General features: G+C 36.4%; 1 protein-coding gene across 1 annotated transcript; it reads left to right on the top strand.

The window, feature by feature from the left end:
• Nucleotides 1-237: 237 nt before the first annotated feature.
• LOC139737501 (sodium/glucose cotransporter 4-like) lies at nt 238-21,270 on the top strand. The gene is made up of 14 exons (XM_071648173.1): nt 238-692; nt 8,273-8,344; nt 8,772-8,876; nt 10,179-10,238; nt 10,925-11,029; nt 11,661-11,847; nt 12,501-12,712; nt 13,587-13,722; nt 14,875-14,982; nt 15,955-16,105; nt 16,450-16,618; nt 18,646-18,861; nt 20,247-20,373; nt 20,701-21,270. The coding sequence occupies exons 1-14, from the start codon at nt 609-611 to the stop codon at nt 20,916-20,918; spliced, it is 1,950 nt and encodes a 649-aa protein (XP_071504274.1). The 5' UTR covers nt 238-608; the 3' UTR covers nt 20,919-21,270.
• Nucleotides 21,271-21,919: the final 649 nt, after the last annotated feature.

Here is a 21,919-nt window from a genome sequence, read left to right on the forward strand (position 1 = left end):
ACATAAAGACCATCCATGTACGTCGAGGTTGTTACAAAGTTGTTAACAAATATCATGGCGTGATGGCACCGGCACCAGAAGAGGAAAGAACACGAAGATTTGTTTTTTTTTCCCCTGAGGTGACCCGACTCAAATAGAGCAAGTCAAATAAGAGTCGTGATATATGGTTTTGTGTATAGGCAGATATCATCACGCTAGATCTGTATGTGGGAATACGCTTTATTTACCTCATCAGCGGAGAGTGTGAGCGTCACAGTTCTTATTCTTCAAGGGAAGGAGGGGAAGAGGTGTAGGGAAGGACTGAAACGCCCAGTTGTCGTTGTTTGCGCAGCAGGTGAAAACCAGAAGAGGAAAAAAGTTTTTTGCGGGACTAGAGGAACAAAGATCTTTGCGTGTTACGCGTGTTAAAAGTTGTCATTTATGTCAAAGTATATGGTTGAGCAGGTACGATGCGCTGTCTAGAAACGGTAACGGTGTGATTGTTATGTTGATGGACGCAGTTAATTCAATTCCTGACTAGCAAAGACTCCAAATCAAATTGACAAGCCCTGCTCGAACAGACGAAGGCTAACTCAGGTATCGAAGAGTGTTAAAAACTCGCCATCACGATGGCGCTGGAAGCGAATCTAGCCGTCGCCGACTACGTGGTCATCGTTATCCATTTCCTGGTCGTGCTGGCACTTGGTATTTGGGTGAGTATCTGGTACGATGATCTTTACGTTGATGTAATTCTCTGCGACTTAGTTCGCTAGCCTCCGTGACGTGACTTTTTAATCAAAGACTAAAATATCTATACCCAAATAATACTCGTTCGGCTACCGAATACTTAGTTCGGAGGCCTCTGTGACATGACTTATTAATCAAAGACTGAAATATCTATGCCCAAATAATACTCGGCACAAACGTGTTTAAAATCATCCAGTGTATATTGTCTATACAATGCCGAGGAGGCACCCAAGGTCATCTCTTTGGCTATTGAACGAGCCTGTACAGCTTCTGGCCCTCTGAAACTATTCTAGTCACGCCCTGGCTGTTTCATTGAATAAAATCTCGAAACAGAACATGCGGGTTATACTCTGTGACGACTGAACAAAGCAAAGTGTGCTTAGAATACAGACACAAAGCTGTTGTTTAGGGAAGCCAACTGAAACATTCTTAAAATTACCTCGTATTCAGGTATTGGCCTCATGTGTAAGTTTTACCTCGTCGCAGTGGTTTATACTATCATGTTTTTACGTACAGTGTATTTACTAAACACTTGATTTGCGTATGATGTTTTTATCGATATAAAATCACGTCCGTTGTGCTACACAGTGGTGAATTTATGTTCGTCTGCTGAATTTGATTGGACATAATATCAAACTGAGTTAAGCATGAATCCAACGTATAACAATTGAAACCATAACCAAAATTCTGGAACATCATACTCTAATAGTCGCACTATACTTTCAAGGTAGGTCCGTATAAGCCTAAAGGGGGTCTTACGCGAAGCTTGATCTTCAAAGGAAGAAGGCCTCGAGAAGTTGTTACTGCAATGAAAGAAATCTTGGTCTGAAATCAACGGACGAAAGAATGAATGTGAAAAGCATTTAAACCAATTTTGATGAATTTTCACAAGAGGGATTTTGCCCTATCTGCCCCTTAAGGGTTACTATTAACTATTTCGAACGCGAAGCGTCCATTCTCGGGTTCTCTTTAAATCCCGCAAATTCGATGCTCGTTTCTAATGGAATCTAGTTCATTTATGCTTCTAGTTGTAAATTCGAAAAAGAAGAAAAAGATAACGGTATATGGTGGAATAGTCTCTAAGCCCTTTAACAATATCAGGGGATCGTTAGTTCGAGCCTGCGCGGAGCGTATTATCTTATAATGATAATAATGATGATGATAATAATAATGATAATAATAATGATAATAATAACAATAACAATAGCAATAGCAATAACAATAATAGTAGTAGTAGCAGTAGTAGTAGTAATGATGATAATAATAATAATGATATTACTATTATTATTATCTTCGTTATGCAGTGTTACCACTGCTTTCCCAGAGGACCCTGCCATTCCATTATACCGTTTCAGTTATACCCATTTATACATCTGGGTCGAGAGAGACATGATGGCTTAAAACATCTTGTCCAAGGACGTATAGGCACTTGACGGGATTCGAACTCGGGGCTTCCAATTGAAGTCAAGAGTCCTATCCACTATGACACAGAGCACCAATTTGTTTATATATGTTTTAACTATCGAGTCCATCTTGTCCAGGGTAGGCCGTATGTGGAAAGGTGCCCGACAATGCTGGGACAATAACAATTATGGCAGGGTCTGAGCTGAGAGAACAGTATACACACACCATAATCACTGCTAACATCGATTTCCATAAGAATTTTCGTATGCTCTGAGCGGGGATTGAGTAAGAACATTATGAACTGTTCAGTCAGTCGTTTTAACAAACTAATATGTGATATTTCTGATCCTTATTTGGATATAGATGTGCATTTTAATTTGTACCTATTTTGCATTTACAAAATAATTATTGTAAGGTAAAACTCTATTAAGTCGTCGCCTGTTATGTTAAACTCTTTTAATGGGTTCTCTATGACATTACCGTTACTTTCACACACACACAAAAAGGGGAGGGGATATTTACAAAAATTCTTATATTTGTCGACCCTAATATAGGCGCATGTAGTAAATAGATGTGCACTATACATCACGTGTCAGCCAGCATGGGTCGTGTTATATGATATTTGCTCTTTATGTCTCTATGAAAGCTTTGTGATACAATGAGAAAGAATCCCTCACAACCAACAGACAAACACTCACAGGGAGAAACAAATGTCAGTGGTCATAATCTTTGTAAGTCCTCGAACTCGATTGGCCAGAGGTTACGTTTCAACCATCCACATACCTCGAGCGTCCCCCTATCTGTTATCTGGTGTATAGATGTAATAAAAAAGCACTTACCACCGACGTGCTAAACACGTGCTTGAATGGGGGACCATGACCCCAGCTTCGTGGTATCGATAAGAAGAATTCTTGATGTAATAAAATCGACTTTTACAGATCTTTTCAAAGAGATTTATACTACGATATACATTATTACCTAAGGTATGATGGTAATTTATCATATCAGAAAATGCCGTTAGCGCCAATTCATTTCTTGATATTACAAAACAATGAATGAAAGTATAGATTCTTGCTATACGAAGGGGTGAATTTATGAATTCAATTCAATTCAATTCAATTCAATGTTTTATTGAATGAAAACTGAAATTTGTGCTCTTGAGAATCGAATTTTATTCTTCGTCAAGAATTTATTAACAATTATGTGTTTTGTTCAACATTGCCATATTGAACAGTAAAAATTAATTTTGCGACATCAAAGATATAAGAATGTGTTGCCATGTAAAAATCAGAGATTTTTGATTAATGAATCTAATTTACGGATGTTTTTTATGAAGATGATTAATATACGGTGGGAAAATGTTTTTGTTGAAGATGAGGTAAATGATAATTACGGTATTTTTTGCAAATATTTCAAGAAAATTATGAAGAATGTTTTCCGAAGAAATTATTTTGTCCAAAGAATAGAAATTAAAAAACATGGTTAACAAAGGATTTATTAAAGCTTTGTCATAAAAAATCACAATTGTATAAGAAATATCTTTTGAATCCCACTTTGTATCGAAAGGAAATGTATAGAAAATGTCGGAATTATGTAACTATGAAGATACGACAAGCTAAAAGAGATTATTTTAATAGGAAATTTGATAAAGTAAAAGGTAATATGAAAAGTATATGGAAATTGATTAATAATATTTTGTATAAAAGTCAGAAAAACACAGTTATTGAGTCTCTTCATTTTGTCAAGATATTGTGAACACATTCAATGAATATTTTGTTAATATTGGTTCAAAATTGCAAGATTTAAAAAATGATGTAAATGAGAATAAGTATTTTCAAGATTATTTGAAAATGCCAAATAGTAATACTCTTTTTTTGAAGCCAATAACAAATGATGAAATAATAACTATAGTTAATAACATGAAGAACAACATCAGCTCTGGTATTGATGATATTGATATCAAGGTGGTAAAATGTGTTATTTCATTGATTTGTGTTCCGTTATGTACTATTTTTAATGAATGTTTGCGTACTGGTACTTTTCCTGAAAAAATGAAAATTGCACGAGTCACACCAGTACATAAAAAAGGACAATTAACTGATGTGAATAATTATCGTCCAATATCAGTATTGCCTATATTTTCGAAAATATTAGAAAAATGTATTTATAATAGGTTAATAGAATTTTTGAATAAACATAATATAAAAGTAATCAATATGGTTTTAGGCAGAGATATTCAACAGAAACGGCAATATTACAACTGATTAATAAGATAATTCAAGCTATAGATGATAAAGAATATGCGTTAACTGTATTTATTGATTTAACCAAAGCATTTGATGTTATAGACCATTTCATTTTGTTACAAAAATTATGTTATTATGGTGTGAGGGGCACCCCATTAAAATTATTTAAAGTTATCTCTCAAATCGTAAGCAATTAACAAATATTAATGGTGTCCCATCTGAACTTAAAGAAATAGAATGTGGAGTACCACAAGGGTCTATTCTTGGGCCTCTTCTTTTTTTATTGTATATAAATGATTTGCCGTATTCAACATATGATGTAGATTATATATTATTTGCAGATGACACCAGTGTATTCTGTAAAGGCACAGACCCAAAGACATTATTTTATAATATGAATGTTCAACTTGATTGTATAAGAAATTGGTTGTCCGTAAACAAATTGATTTTGAATGTTGATAAGACCAATTATATATTATTTGGAACAAGAACTAAAATTGACAGTAATTTGAAATTGATGTATAGAGATGAGGAAATTAAACGAGTATATGATATAAAATATTTGGGTGTTTTTATTGATGATAAATTGTCCTGGAATTCTCACGTGAATCATATATGTTCAACAATATCGAAAAGTATTGGTGTTCTGTACAAATTACAATTTCTTCCACAGAATATTTTAAAGATGCTGTATTATTCGTTTGTTTCAGTTCACATAAAATATTGTAGTATTGTTTGGGGTTTTACTACAAAGAAAAATATTGATCGTATTCATAAATTACAGAAACGCAGTATTCGTTTGATAACCAACTCTTCATATTTAGCTCGCAGTAAGCCATTATTTCTTAAGATGAAAATTTTACCTGTTCAAGAATTTATTTCTTTGGAAAGTATGATTTTTATGTTTAAAGTTTCCAGCAATGTTCTTTCTGAAGTATTTCACAACCATTTCACTTTGAATTGTTCTATACACAATTATAATACCAGGAATGCAAAAAATATTCACACACCATTAAACCGGATTTCAAAAACTCAATCCTCCATTTTTTACCATGGCCCTATTCTTTGGAATACTCTTCCTCCAACAGTCAAGAGTAGTAAGACCTTACGTCAATTTAAAAGGCTTCATAAAAAATATATTTTTGATGAAATGTATCTGAAACTGTAAGTATAAGTATGCATTGTTTCCACCTCTGCCTCTTTTCTTCTCTTTTCATTGTATCTTTGACCTTTGTTTTATCAATTGAATTTGTATGATAATTGTTTAGTTGAAATGTGTTGATAATTGTTTGTAGGGGATCGTTTCCAACAAGCCTTGGGTGTGCTTTCTATGATCCCTCCATTCAAAATGTATGAATGTACCATGGCAATTGTGTTTTGATATTTGTAGATGTTATGTTTTGATATGGAAACAAATGAATAAATGAAATAAATGAATGATATGTATATACATATATATATATATATATATATATATATATATATTAATCACAGGAAGTCGGAATTAGTGACTAGAAATGTAATAGCGCACTAACTTGAATTAAGGCCTTAATTGGCTTGAACTACAGTGGTCGCTCAACGATTCATAATTATTAAGTACTATAGTCTTTAACAACCCAGTGATCAAAATTATTAACCCGTTTTCCTTGGGTCTCAAATTTTCCAACAACCGTACATATTATACAGAGCTGTCAATTCAAAACTTCTTGTTTTCCACGAACGTTCATACAATTACAATTTGTTTCCGTGTTAATATCAATAAGCGTCGCAAGCTGGATAAAACAACTTCATATAGTTCATATCTCCTTCGAGTCTTTTGTAATGCATAGACTTGCGTTCATATCTTTTACTCATTTATGGTCATAAAGGTATCCATTAGCAGTCTTAGTAACATCAAAGTGGTGAGCAGAGAATTTGATGACACAATAAAACGATGTTTTTTTTTTTCGAGATTCGTCATTGATCTCCGCAAACAAGGAAACCCAGCTATATTCTTTTTTTTTCTCGCCGATGTCAATACTGAATAGCGTTAGCAATCAAATTGTTTACACTTTAGACTCTCGATATTTCTTTTTAGAGCAATTTGCTCTCTTTTATTGAAGCATCGTCAAATAAAACACACTTTCCAAAAACTAAGCCAAGTAAGCGCTTCAGATTGTTGAGCATACACCCACACCCAAACACACACATACAAAGTTAACATAAACTACTTTATCATTAATCGCTCAGAAAAAAAAACCTTTAAAAATATATTTGAACCGATATTCATGATTATGCTTAACTTTCACTAGTGACAGAAGAAACAGCGAAAATGAAGAACCGAAAGATAAGCATAAGAAGTACATAAAAACATCATAGAAAATGTTGGAAGAAAACGGACTTATTTCAGTTTCCCAAAAAATATTATGCAATGTTGCATCAGTGACTATATACAATTAATCACAAGCCATCACTATCTCATCATTTTGTAAATGTATTTTATAGTGTCATGGTCGCAATAAAGTGTTCGATGACAGTACATTAAACATTTAACATTTGCGTATACAAGTCGTACATACTGATGTAAGGTGAGGTTTACGCCCCTCTCTACGTCAATCGCTTTGAACTCTGTTTGCATCAACCTTTGAGCAAACTGGACTTTTTTCGAGCAAAATGGAGGACAGGAAAAAACAGCAACAACACAGGCACATTTCGTCGCCCAGTTTGTCTGCTTTTAGAACAGGACCCTCGGTAAATACCATAAACACTCCATCTTCATATAGAAGGAAGAAAGATTGTGTGGTTTACAGTGCCATAGGTTGTGTGTATTGACTTCCATCTGGGCATATAGGAGCAAAATTACGTCAAGGGGGGTGTAACCAAGACCCGAAGACTGCTGTAATTTCTCCGCTGTTTGATAGTTCAAAGTACAATTGGAAGCATAGAGTTCCCATCATTGTTTACTGTTCCTTAAATACATCACTCACGCTCGGCGCTTTCGGTTACCCCTTCACCAAGTTCATAGATTAATATCGACATTGATACATCCTTTATGTGAATCCAACGGAAATTAACGAAAGCAATCTACTGGTTGCAACATTCAGTTCAGTTGTCATTACTGTGCTAGAATCCGCTCCTTGTTGATATTGAATCACTCTTTTATAGCATTGCATTGTGTGGATATAAAACTAATGGGCTGCGATACCTTGAGCAAGAGGGCCTTATTCAGTGTCCTTAGCCCATTTTCAAAAGTCCTATAAGATAATACCTCCCCGCATAACCAATCTTTGAGTTTTGTGATTGCAACCCCATCCCCCTCCAAAAAATGCGTCCATCCTTTTTGATAATTTGAAATGCTATATACAAGGAAGTCAAACTATAGTGTATATTATAATATAATGTATATTATAATAATTATATAAAGTCATGTTTCTCAGGGAGTGGGTTTCATCTTGGAAGGATCGAAATAATACAAAAGCATTTCAATAGATACAATACAATAAACATCATAATATGAAAAGGTAGTACAAAATTACATTTGTTATCATTAAATAGGTATAATTATGGATCCAGCTCTAGTGAAACATTGTGTAGATTGAGCAATGTCAGCAGTAAAGCATGCGATTAAATGGGATATAAATAGAATATACCGGTTGTCTCCCCTGAGCATAGTTACATGATTATTATTATTATCATTATTACACGTGTATTATTATCATTATTGTTATTATTATCTTTATTATAATCGTTATTATTATTATCATTACAGGTTGTATTATCATTATTATTATTTCTATTACTATAATAATAATGATGATGATAATGATGTGATACTATATCCTGAAGTCATTCCTGCACTGTTGCAAGTAGATCAGACAATATTACCTTGAGGTTTACCTATATCATTCTCCTTACAGTCGGCATGGAGGTCGAACAGGAGTACGACCAGCGGATACTTCTTAGCTGGGAGAGACATGGCGTGGTGGTTGGTGAGTAGAAAACATACACACACACACACACACACACACACACACACACACATATATATATATATATATATATATATATATATATACAGAAACAAAAAAACAACACATACACACACACATAATAAGACTTGCTAATTGTCTAAATCCAATAACTATTGAAATTATTAATGTTACACACAAAGTGTACGAAACACAATGAATGAATTAACTATTCTGTTTACTACATTATACAGCATGCCTTTCTTAATCATATTATACTGCCTATCCAGAGCTTGAGAGCCTATGGAGTTATAATGCAGAAAAGGCCGAAAATCAATCCTTTCATTTTCAAATCAATTCTTTGATGTGAAATGTATGAAATGCATGTCACGGTAACTACACCATATCTGCAATATAACAACAACACAAAACCTGTATTTTTCACCAGGTGGGTTTGTCTCTCTACGTGAGTAATATCGGGAGCGGGTCTTTCATCGGTCTTGGCGGGACTGCAGCGGTGTCGGGATACGCCGTGGTGTCGTACGAGTTCCATGTGAGACATAACAATTATCATCTCTCTCTCGCTATGTTCAGAGTTCTATCTTCCTATCTATCGATAAACACTCAAGTCCAGTGAAAAGTGCTTTGAGATTATTACGCTTGTATTAAAAAAAATGCTCGTGTGCTTATCACTAATTCAACATCAACTCTAAATCTCAAGACATTTAAATAAAAAACAAATAAGTAAATCTCAAAAGAAAGAGAAAAATATTCTACACAGATTGATACAAAAATGACAAGTTTTATATCGATACAGCTGAAATCTGAGATTTTTGTCATTTCTGTACATGAAATGAATAAGAAATTGTGAGAACATGACATCGTCAACTTGCTGATTTGAATATTCATAAGGACTGGTAAAGAACAATGTTTTCCGGAAAAATGTGTAATTTCAAAATGTCATATCTGCCTTATTTCTTATCCGATTTTTGTCATTTTTACATCATTCTGATGGGATATTTTTCTCTTTCTTTTGACGTTTATTTATTTTTGGGGCGCCGGGATTTCCTCATTGATGAACTGTGCGGTATAACCTTGAGCAAACATGCCTGAACTATAGGTGCCGAATCGATGTCAAAAGTGCAAAATGAAGAAACTAATTATTAGACCAGTCATAATTATGCAAGCAAGAACGAGCACTAAAAGAAAGATTCAAGAGGCTAGGTTGATGAATGTGTTACATTAAGAGTTATTAAATAATACCAATGTTCTCACACCTGCCAACGATCTGTGTACTGGCGATACATTTAGTAACTTCACTTGTTCCTTTTCATTTTTTTACGGAAGAGAGATGAATGTGGTCGGGGAATGTGTACTTTGGGGTATAAGTTCATTTTTCAATTTGTCTCACTCTGTACAAATGAAATTTGTATAAATTCATTTATATGCCTATTCCACCTCGGACTACTTAATACAACGATGACGGAGTTTCGGAGTTTGGGTATTTTTTTTTCCAAGTTCATCGTGTCACTGCCGGCAACCAGGGATAGCCTGAGTGTCGCTGCCCGGAAAGCAGTAGATGACAGGCTAAATTCCCGCTGGTTCCCTTTTCCACGACATATTTGTTAAAAATGTAGATAAGCTAAATCAGCAACTGCGATCTTGCAAATTTCATTTGTTACAGAGGAAGAAAAATTGAAGAGAACTCATACCCCATGCATATCTTCACTCCTCTGCTAAATAATCTCTTGCTTTCAATGTATGTATCTAATTTTGTCGAAATTATGACTCATCATTATAAGAAAATAGATTGCCGTAACTCTCTTCTTCATTTTCCTTCTCCAATATTGCCCAGGGCCTGTTTTCGCTGCTCATCCTGGGGTTTATTTTCACCCCAATCTACATCTCCTCTGGGGTGAGTGAGAAGAAGATTTAATGCTGACAGAAACAGCGTTCGTATTAATAACCGGCCATAGTTCGTCATACACAGTAGTTCCAACGGCAACCAATAACAATAGATCGGCTTTATCAATTTCATTGTGACACAGTATGGTAATATTGTGACTAGATGGGCAGACGTTTCTAACAAATCTAAAATGTCTAAAGTTACTTTTGTTAAATAGAGACAAAGATGTCATACTAGTACGATATGTGCCTCGTATAGATGTATGACATTATAAATAGCGGTATATCCACTATACAAAACATTCCTTTCTAGGCCTGTGGCTGTTCTAGCTTATATCAATTTCCGAACTACAGCAATGAAAGGCATCACAGACAACAGTATAGTATGAAACAACAGAATGCCATATACAACGAAGATGCTACCAAGAACAGACCATGCAAACTCAATTTAGCGTGTTCGTACTATGATAATTGAAATTACATGTATTACAATTCTATTGATAGCTAAAGTTGCGTTATAACCGATAGATGTATAATGAATTGCAATAAGTTCACCAACAAGAAATTGGTTTTGTCAGATCAATTGTAAAATTATCAATATTCATACTTTTCTTAGTGAATGAGTGTGATGTTATCTGAACGAGTTCAATTAGGCAATATAGCCTCAATATGTGATTTATTAACCCCTTGTACTAGGTGACAACGGTGCCGGAATACCTTCAGGTTCGTTTCGGTGGTCAACGACTTCGACTGTTTCTTGCCATCGTCTCCATCATCTTCATCGTTCTCACCAACCTCTCGGTACGATGCTCGGCAATGCCTGTAATCGCTATCAATTTAATCATCATAAACCTCATCGACGATAGCATTGTTGTAATAAACCGATATATTTTATGCTCGCTAGCTGTCACTGAATATGAGCTAAATAATTGTTATGAATATTGCTTTCAGCAGTTATAGTGAAATGACCTTATGCTTTGTTTGTAGTCTTGCACTGATGCTGGTACTGCGCTTTTTTTTTGTCAGACCTGGTGAATCAAGAAAACAACCTGAATCAATTTGTGCGTGTGTGTGTGTGTGTGTGTGTGTGTGTGTGTGTGTGTTTTTAAATGCAGAAACAACATTGGACAATCCTATTTCACTTTTGTTACACGATGTACACATTTTAGGACGGGGACCCCCCCCCCCCCCCCCGGGCGTTGCCCAAATCCTTGGTTTGCTTATATTTTGTGCGACTGACGTGGTGTAGAGATGTGCGTTTAATCGAATCCATATAACAGTCACGCCGCAACAAGTCTATACACTTCAATCAGCTAAACTCAATTTACTTCACCTTTATGTCATTCAATTCATTTTAACCCAACTCAACCGAATTTAGCCAAGTTTAGATCAAACGAAATAAGAAGAGACAAAATTTTCTCTTCGCAAACAGGCCGAGATGTATGCAGGTACTGTCATAATTCAGCAGACCCTGGGCTGGAATCTCTACCTGGCGATCGTGCTCATCCTGGTTATGACCGCAGTCTACACGGTGGCCGGAGGGTTGACCGCGGTCATCTACACCGACGCGCTCCAGTCCATGATTATGGTCATTGGCGGAATCATACTTTTCATCATAGGTAATGCTTTGTGATTCTTCGTTCTCACAATGGCATCCATCATCATTATTATACGCACAATACATACAATTTGGTCCCCGTGAAGACCAGTAGCACTATGATAGTGCATCTGAATATGGGCTACCAAGCCAAATAGTCTTGAACAAATGCAGAAAATAAAAAAAAAACCGAAAAACAAACATGACAAAGTTCTGCTCGTTATGGTACGAGTGTAATGGAGCTTTTACGATTATATCAATTCAATTCCAACTGAAATTCAAAGTTTATTTCACCTTTTTTTTCTTTCAACACAATATACAAAGTAATGTGTAAAGTTAGACATACGTTTGAATGATACCCAGAAGCAAATAACAACAGCAACGAACCTTCGAAATAACGAACCTTATATCATTTTCGAATGAATGAACCTTCGGAATAGCGCACCTTATATCATTTTCGGATTAATGAACCTTCCTAATAACGAACTGTGAAACCCAATTAGGCGAGCATATTGCCTATTATAGTACGTCCATGATCAGAGGAATAAAACGTATATAGGCCTACACTCAGTGAAGTGCACAAACAAATACACACACACACACATAGGCCCTAAGTACATTTTGAGCTGAGGTGAAGAAGAATGTCCTTACTGTGTCCCTTTCACTACGTCACAGCTATCATCGAGGTCGGTGGCTTTGAGGGGCTGCGCCTGGCGTACATGACTGCCATACCCGAGTCCACTCAGCTCAGCCCTAACACCACCTGCGGTATTCCCAGCGAGACGGCCTGGCACATCTTTAGGCCTGCTGATGACGGAGACCTACCCTGGCCCGGAGTCGTCTTCGGAATCTTTCTCCTCTCCATACACTATTTTTGCACAAACCAGGTTTGAAACATTCCCAGTAATGCGTTTCATCTGAATGTACTATTTCATGTAGATCAGCCAAGCCGCATCTCTAACAAGCAGCGATGAAGATTATATAATTCAAGAGACCATTCGGATGAAACGAGCAGGTCAAACTTTGGTTTTCAGGTTCTCGTGAAATTTGAAAATATTCTGTTAGTAAACCCGTTTGTTTTGCATTGTGACAGATGTCAGTTATGCAACTCTGCCCCCAATGTCAAGTGTGTAGTATTTGACACTCTCGGGCACAATTCCCCCCCCCCCCAAACACACACTCATTTACACATTCAGCTATCTGAGGTAGATTGTAATAATAATATATAGTGTATAATATATATATATATATATTTATATATATATATATATATTTATATATATACATATATATATATACATATATTTCTATATTCCATTGCAATAATATGATCGTCAATTTAATCATCGATCGCATATATATATATATATATATAATACATGCATATATTTATATATTCCCTTGCAATAATATCGTCAATTTCATTATCGATTGCAGTATGAGTCATAGGTTATTCTTCTCATCAAAATCTTTACCGTTCACAATAATTTTAGTTCACTATGTTCACTATATAGTTCATTATGTATCACCGATGAGCCAATCGAACCGTTATGTACTTGCGTTCTGGTCCTAATGTTCCCCATCATGATTATAATTATCATTTATGTTTGTAAGGGAAATCACAAAAATCAAACCACACCGACTTTTTCATGGTTTGCTCGTCATTTGATCTTTGTACCGTCATGAAATCTTGGCCTCATTGCTTTTACAAAATCAGTGAATATTGAATAGGATTGAGTTGAATTGAATTGAACCATATAGGTCCTGGTCCAACGTTCGCTGTCGGCCAAGAACCTGACTCACACCAAGGCCGGGGCCATCCTGGCAGCCTACCTCAAGGTGCTCCCCATGATCCTCATGATTTATCCCGGCATGATCAGCAGGGCTCTCTTTCCAAGTAACTATGACTTTCTTTTTAATAATGATGATGATTACAAATAAACGTCTATTGGATAAGGTGTTATTTACCCAGAGTAGGCTATTAATGTCAGTGGTGCATTCCCAAAAGTCTCTGCTGTCCACCCCAGCATTGTCGGATACCTATTACGGGTGCACGTTACGAGTCCGACACTCATGAGTCCTATAGTCCACGAAAAAGCCCACGCAATATGTGTCGCTGACACGGTTACCATCTACTTGTCATTGTTGATATGTTATAAAACTTATAACAACATTTTGTAAAATGTTGTATTAAATGTTTTAAATGTATAAAAATGTTTGTATAATATTCAAATGAATTGCAAAACACTCAAACACATAAAAGAAAAATCTTATCGTATATACGTGTATAGTCAATATATTCTGTTCAGAGGTGTTTTCTATCTTTTATATTTTGCATGTGGCATCACACAGTGCATGGCAAAACACATGACACCACATGACATGAAATGACATGAAATGACATGACATGACATTACATGACATCACGTCACGTCACGTCACATCACATCACATCACATCACATCACATCACTTCACATCACATCACATCACATCACATCACATCACATCACATCACATCACATCACACCACATCACATCACATCACATCACATCACATCACATCACATCACATCACATCACATCACATCACATCACATCACATCACATCACATCACATCACATCACACCACACCACACCACATCACATCACATCACATCACATCACACGTCACGTCACGTCACGTCACGTCACGTCACATCACATCTCATCACATCACATCACATCACACCACACCACACCACACCACACCACACCACACCACACCACACCACACCACATCACATCACATCACATCACATCACATCACATCACATCACATCACATCACATCACATCACATCACATCACATCACATCACATCACATCACATCACATCACATCACATCACATCACATCACATCACATCACATCACATCACATCACACCGCATTGCATCGCGTCGCATCACTTCACATCACACATGTCATCTCACATCACACCACACCATTTGCTTATTACAATGATGAAATGAAGTAATGTGCCTATTTTGATGTTTCCTCTGACGCCAGACGAAGTAGCTTGTCAGAATGCGACCGCCTGCGTAGAAGTATGCGAGAATCCCAACGGGTGTTCAAACATCGCCTATCCACTTCTCGTTCTCGAGCTCATGCCAACAGGTAGGCATCAGGCTTGTAACTGTTCAAAGATACACTGTGGGCCTAAGACTCTTTCATTTCTTCACGAACATCTATGTTTGGCGTCATATAATATATGTTGCTCACATAAAATAAGAGAACGCGCACAATAAAATGAAATTTGTATCTTTTTTTATATTGTAATCTGTGATATTAATGTATCGGTGCTGTTTTGGGTGCACCAGGTGGGTTGGGGAGGATGGCCTGAGGGCCCAAGTCATTTAGTTGGCTCTTTCCAGACCCGGGCTGCCCAACCTGGTGCACCCATAACTCTCCATTGTGTGTTTTGATTTTGAATAATGTAATATTGATATTTGTGACTGAAAGCCTAATAAATAATAATAATAAATAATGACAATAATAATAACAACAATAATAATAATGATGATGCTAATAATATCATTATTATTATTATTATCATTATTATTATTGTTATTATTATTATTATCATTATTGTTATTATCATTATTATCATTATTATTATCATTATTATAATAACTGTAGAAAATAGTAATGTTACGATTTTTCGGCTCCAAGACTTCATTGACATTCCGCATCATAGCTGTCTGAGGTATATAGGAATTCTGCAAAGGTCCATAGCCAAACATTCTGAAAATAACATTTCTGAGAGTTGTGGCGATTACATCATGCGTCTATCCCTATACGCTAATGAGCTAATATGAAGCATGACCATAATGTTTACGAGTTGAGAGGGGAATAACAATCATGTGCTAACTGCAGCGAGTTATAGTTTTGTGTATTCGGTAAAATGTGTATAAGAGTATGTGAGTGTGTGCGTGTGTGCGTGTGTGTATGTGTGTGTGTGTGCTGAAGAGTTATTACTGCTAGTAATACGATAAGTTTGCTTTCAAGGGGAGGAACCCAGATCCTCCACCCCCAATGGCTTTGGCTGAGCATGAGAATGTGTAACCATTCATCCCTTCCTCCACACAGGCTTAAAGGGCATGATGTTGGCAGCCATGTTGGCTGCGCTGATGAGTTCATTGACCTCCATCTTCAACAGCCTCAGCACCCTCTTCACCATCGACATCTGGGCCAAGATTCGACCCTTCTCCACCGAGCTCGAGCTCCTCGTGGTTGGCAGGTAAGTCCCTTCGTGCACCCGGTCGTGCACGAGGTCGAACCCAGCCTGCGACTCACTATCTTTCCCGTCACATTAACCATGTCAGATAATCACAGAATGTATGTTTTCACATGCGTTCTTGGAAACATTTACAAAAGTTCTAGTGACTTCATGGATTCGGCTTTGCGTTTTAAATAAATCAACTACAAAATCAATTCAAATATTCATTTATGTCTGATTTTTTCCTGAATATAAATGTATGTTATTGTTCACTTCATATATTTATGAAACATAATTATCAATATATTCATGTGCCCTCTCTCCCTCTCTGCCGATTTCGCTTACTCCGATTTCTGTTCTCTCAGATTGTGTACACTAGTGCTTGCTGCAGTCAGCGTACTCTGGCTGCCTCTCATTGAAGCCTTCGGTTCGGGAGAACTTTTCGTCTACATCCAATCTATGACGTCATACCTCTCTCCCCCAATCTTCGCCATCTACTCGGCAGGGATGTTCTGGACCCGCACCAATGAGCAGGTGAGATCTCGGCCCTGATACAATGAAGTTCAGAAAATTAGAAAATCAAACTTGAAAGTCTCTGATTACTCGATTGTAATTGGCTGACATCTAACTTATGTTTGATTTTCTGATTTATATGTTTGATTGCATCTCTTCATGCAATAGTTCCTTGGCCTGACTTTAGTTTACAAACCATTTTGATGAATTGATTGTAGACATCTGTAGCTGAATAATGGAAAGGAGCGCCATGATTGAAGCTCGAATTCACTGCGCCCCTTTTGTATGGAATCCTATATCCTCAGAGCAGAGTCAAGAATGTTGAACAGGAATTGATCTTCCTCGTAAACACCATTGCTTTCAAAAACAAAGATATATATATATATATAATATATATATATATATATATATATATATATATATATATATATATATATTTCTTCAACGAAAGGAACTCCGTCTCATTTCTGCCATTTTGAAATATATGATCGCCAAGGGACTGAGGCAGACCTACCCATCGTCACAATAAAACATTTCATTCGCGTCTACATAAATGAATGAGTTTCTATGTCTGTCGCCATCACAAACTCTCTAACGTGTATTGCAAATCACTTTATTTCTCAAAAGGGCTGGTATACGAAGGGGAAAATCCAAGTACTCACCATTCAGTATACGTGTACATATTCGTCGGTTATATATACAGCAATATAGAGAGAGTGGACAGGAAAAAAATCAATTGGTAGTGTGTAATGACGTCAATGTACACGAGTCGAATCGAAGGTTTTCCCCCCACACGATCAACCGTATCACTACCAAATGGTTTAATACATGACATCAAATAATATATCATATAAACAGATTCTGCACGAAAACTTCATTCAAAATCCGCGCGGTCACACTAGCAAAAGATCGTTGAGTTTACGATCGCGAAGTCTTCTCGATCTTTTGTCCTCCCTTCACTCTGACAGCCAGATTTCTTTGGATCGAGAAGTTTGGCGGAGGTGGGTGAACTATCCCTAGTTCGAGAGAGAAGTTTTGCGAGAAGTTTCGCGGGAAGTTTACTATAGTCACGGTCACACTGGCAAGAAATCGTTATCTTAAGGATCGCGATCTTATCCCTAAAAAGACTGGGCTATTTTGGTGCCTCGTATATAGGACTGGGGGGCTCGTTGCCCCCCCCCCCCCCCCCCCCAAGATCTTGGCCGTTGACTGCGTGATCGCAAGGAAAATTGGCACTCGCGTCACCCACAAGGTACTGTAATCCACAAAACTGAATAGGTAATTATTTCACAATTATTCACATTTACTTTTAATAATTTAATTATGCTAATTTATGCATGAAATAAGAAAAAAAAACCCGGCTGTAAATCTGTAATTAAAGGTCCAAAACTGCTAATTTTTGGTCTAGGTACTCTTTTTGGGATTCTTATTGAATGCACATAAAAACAAAATGGCTGTATCAAATTTTTAGAATATATCTTATTGTTTTTAAAGGTTTTTATGTATTTCATTGTTTTCGACTTTTTGTTTTTTTATTGTTTTTTGTATTCGATGGAAATCATCGGCGACACTATTCCGATCACAAGCAACGTGAAATTAATTGATTTTCATCAGTAAAAGTAAAAATAATGGTAAATTTATGAATTTTGGTAGGAAACAGAATTTGCATTGAATATGTACATGAAATCACGTTTTTGAGCAATTTCGGGTCTGACATGCACTTACAAAATATTGCGTAACTTCAGAACCGCGTACCTGGGCGTCGCTAATTAGGTCTCAAAAGCGGCGCAAGACTTAAAAGAAAAAAAGTCATTAAACGTCGCGGCGCGAGATTTTTACGTTACAGATTTATCGTGAAAAATGTCGAGGGGGGGGGGGACCCCTCCCCCCAGAGGGTTAAACTTCGCGATCTACTGCCAGTGTGACCGCGGCAAAATGTGTGACAAAACTGATTTATTTTAATGGGCTCTCTCTGTCTCTCCCTGTGTATCCAAGTGGATGAATTCAAGTTTTTTACACTGTTGCTCTATTCTTAAAAATGCAAACAGGGCGCGTTTTGGGGTCTGGTATTTGGAGAGGTGACTGGTCTTACTCGAATGGTCCTGGACTACATCTACTCTGGACCAGCTTGTGGGTCTCCCGACACGCGGCCTCCCATGATCAAGAATTTTCACTACCTCCATTTTGCCATTTTCCTCTATTTCGCCACTGTGTTATGCGTAGTGGTGGTTAGTCTCTTGACGAAGCCCATCCCTCCTTCCAAGGTAAGACTATCTTTCATCATTATTATTATCATTATTATTATTATTATTATCATTATTATTATTATTATTATTATTATCATCATTGTTATCATCATCATTATAATTATTGTATTTTCATTATTGTTATCATTATTATCATCTTTATTTTTATTTCATTTCTATTTCTTATTTATTTTTTTCTGCAAATATCAAGGTCTGGTTTTTAGGTCCGTGCTAGAAAATACATGACGAGTGCTGTTTGAGATGTCCTATTTCATTTCATTTTCATTTCATTTATTTCCACATTAAAAACAACAATCATTACATTTCAAGTCATAGTATAAACATATTCATTGTGGGGGACCAATTAAAGCCTTTCAGGATTGTTGGGAATAGGCCCCAAAGTAAATGCAAGACTTCCTCAACTTACAATATATAGGTACAAAATATATAGAACACAAATGGTGCACAATCAAAGCAGGATGAAGAAGGAAAAAAGAAAAGAGTAAAATACTGGCAGAATATACAAAACCATGTTGCTATTACATACGGAAAGTGCGTCTAAAATTGTTACTGAACTGCTGTAATGATTTGCAGTTTTTCAGTTCCTTTGGTAAAGTGTTCCACAAAATGGGACCTTGATAAAAAATTGTTGACTTGGCTAATTCGGTTCGGTAGAGGGGAGGATGAAAATTTTGTTGGTTTCTTGTATTATAAGAATGAATACTGCTGTTGAGATGAAAACATAGTTGTAAGGGGGCTGGTAATGCACCAAATAAATACTGTTGCATAAAAATTCCTGTTTGGAAGCAGATTATATCTTGAATTGGTAATATATTCATTTTTTTGGAATAATGCAGAAGTTTGTGACAAATAATGTGAGTGAGTTATAATAGGAATAGCTTTCTTTTGCAACAAATGAATACGTTTCACATTTTTTTTAGTTGAATGGCTCAAGACGAGAGTACAATAACTCAAATGAGATGAAATGAAAGAATGATATAACAATTTCAACACATGCTTAGGTAAAAATTTCAGTTTTCGCAATATACCAATATTTCTCGACAGTGTGTTGCAGAGCATATTAACATGACTATTCCAAGACAGTTTATCATCCAACATAACACCCAAAAAATTTACACTACACATTGAATTTTTTAAAGATTAATGTTTACTCATCTTTATTTCCTGTACTTATCATTTCTATTTTCAAATTTTCGCAGATCAAACAATTTAAAGAATTTATAACGGATTCAACTTAAATCGTCCTTCAGTCACGTTTATATATGCATAGTAAAAATGCATGCGTTTGCGCATATGTTTGTAATTATTGTGACATTTGTTATTGTTATATCATAATCATTTCATCATCATCTTATCAGCACCCATGTTCCTTTTGTATGTAGTTGGTCCGGCTGACCTACTGGACTAGGTACAGCAAGGTTCCACGGGTACCCATGTCTCTGGAGGAAAAAGAGAAGGAGGAGAAGCAACAAATACTCAAGAAGGAGAAAGAGCTTAGAGATTATAATAGTAAGAAAATGGAAACTTTTTTTTTTCTATTCCTGATCTGAATCATCTATCATCCTACTTTTGTACCTGTAGACTAAGAACAGCTTCGTATTTCATTATTGTTTTGTGTTTTACAATTCACAATGAATTGAAGTAAAAATGTGTTGTTAGTTTTGAGTAGAAAAGGAACAAGAAAGGGAAGAAATAAATAAAGATGATGCCTGTCGTTTAGGCAGTTTACCAATAAATAACATACAGATGAGTAACTGGTTATACCACGTTCTGACATTGAAGTCAACTTTGCTACTTCGTTTTCATCGTTGGGTCATTCTGTTTTTACCTGTGCAGAGCGAGAAAGCAACCCGTCAGTTGTTCGCCGAGCCTGGAACCTGGTGTGTGGAATCACTGATGCTCCTCCAGAGGCCCAGTTAACCGCGGAAGAAGAAGAAGAGCGGATGATGAGGTTAACCTCTCTGGACGAGCCCCCCTTTTGGAGCCGCGTGGTGCTGGTCAACCTCTTCATATGTATGGGGTTCGGCGCCGTAGTGGTCGCCTTGTTCGCTTAGAGGAACAAAGAAGCACAAACACGAGTACGATTATCATGTGATTCTACAGTGGGAATCTCGGCATGGACTCGGTGTGTCAGTGTGATGATGATGAGGATGATGATGTTAATGATGATGATTTGTTGGTTTGTGATCGTAGGCCTACCTATGTGTGTGAGCGAGAGATATCAGACAAAGAAAAAGAAGAAAAAGTAGGAAGGGAATAATGGAGGGAAGGGAAAGCATGATGACACAAAGAAAAGTGAGTGAAAGCGTTCTGTAATGTTTGTGTTGTGTTGGTCCACTTTAGCATAAAAGACAATACAGACTGTCAAGCATCTTTGTGTTTAGTACTTGATGAATGTCAGTCACTGTAAAAGTAGATATGGGTTTTAGGGGTGGATTTAGGAATTCCGTAAAGGGGAGACGCCTTTACAATATTAAAGGGGGCGCACTCACCCCCATTTTTTTCTTTTTATTTCTTTTGTTTTAACCAATAATAATAATAATAATTATAATAATAATAATAATAATAATAATAATAATAATAATAATAATAATAATAATAATAAGAATAACAATAACAATAAAGAGGGGGCGCGCGCCCGGTGCACCTCCTCTGGATCCGCCACTGGGATTTTGAGTATTCTTGTGCCACAATGGTCTGATACACAACATCTTTAGTATTTGTTCCCCTTTCACATGCATTTTTTTTTCTCTTTGTTTAAAGACGACCGTGAAAACCTTTAAAACTAGACAGCTGTACACATAGGCCTACATAACGCAACACTTATGACTAAAAAAGTTATAATTTGTGTAGTCTTATAAAACATGCCATCATATGCACGTATACCAAAAAGAACCCCCCCAAAAACAGTTATTTCGGCACTCCTTCACCTAATGAAAAAAAAAACCCAGAAAGAGGACTTGCGCTACATCATAGCTGAAACATTTTGGTTTGAAAGTGTGTAATGTAGATAGGTTTGTATAAAATATTTGGCAAAAAATGTGTCGATGCTAAA

The sequence above is a fragment of the Diadema antillarum genome, unplaced genomic scaffold (genome assembly GCF_040938485.1).
Source record: "Diadema antillarum isolate AM-2024a unplaced genomic scaffold, OU_Dant_1.0 seq00000693_RagTag, whole genome shotgun sequence".
NCBI lineage: Eukaryota > Metazoa > Echinodermata > Echinoidea > Diadematoida > Diadematidae > Diadema > Diadema antillarum.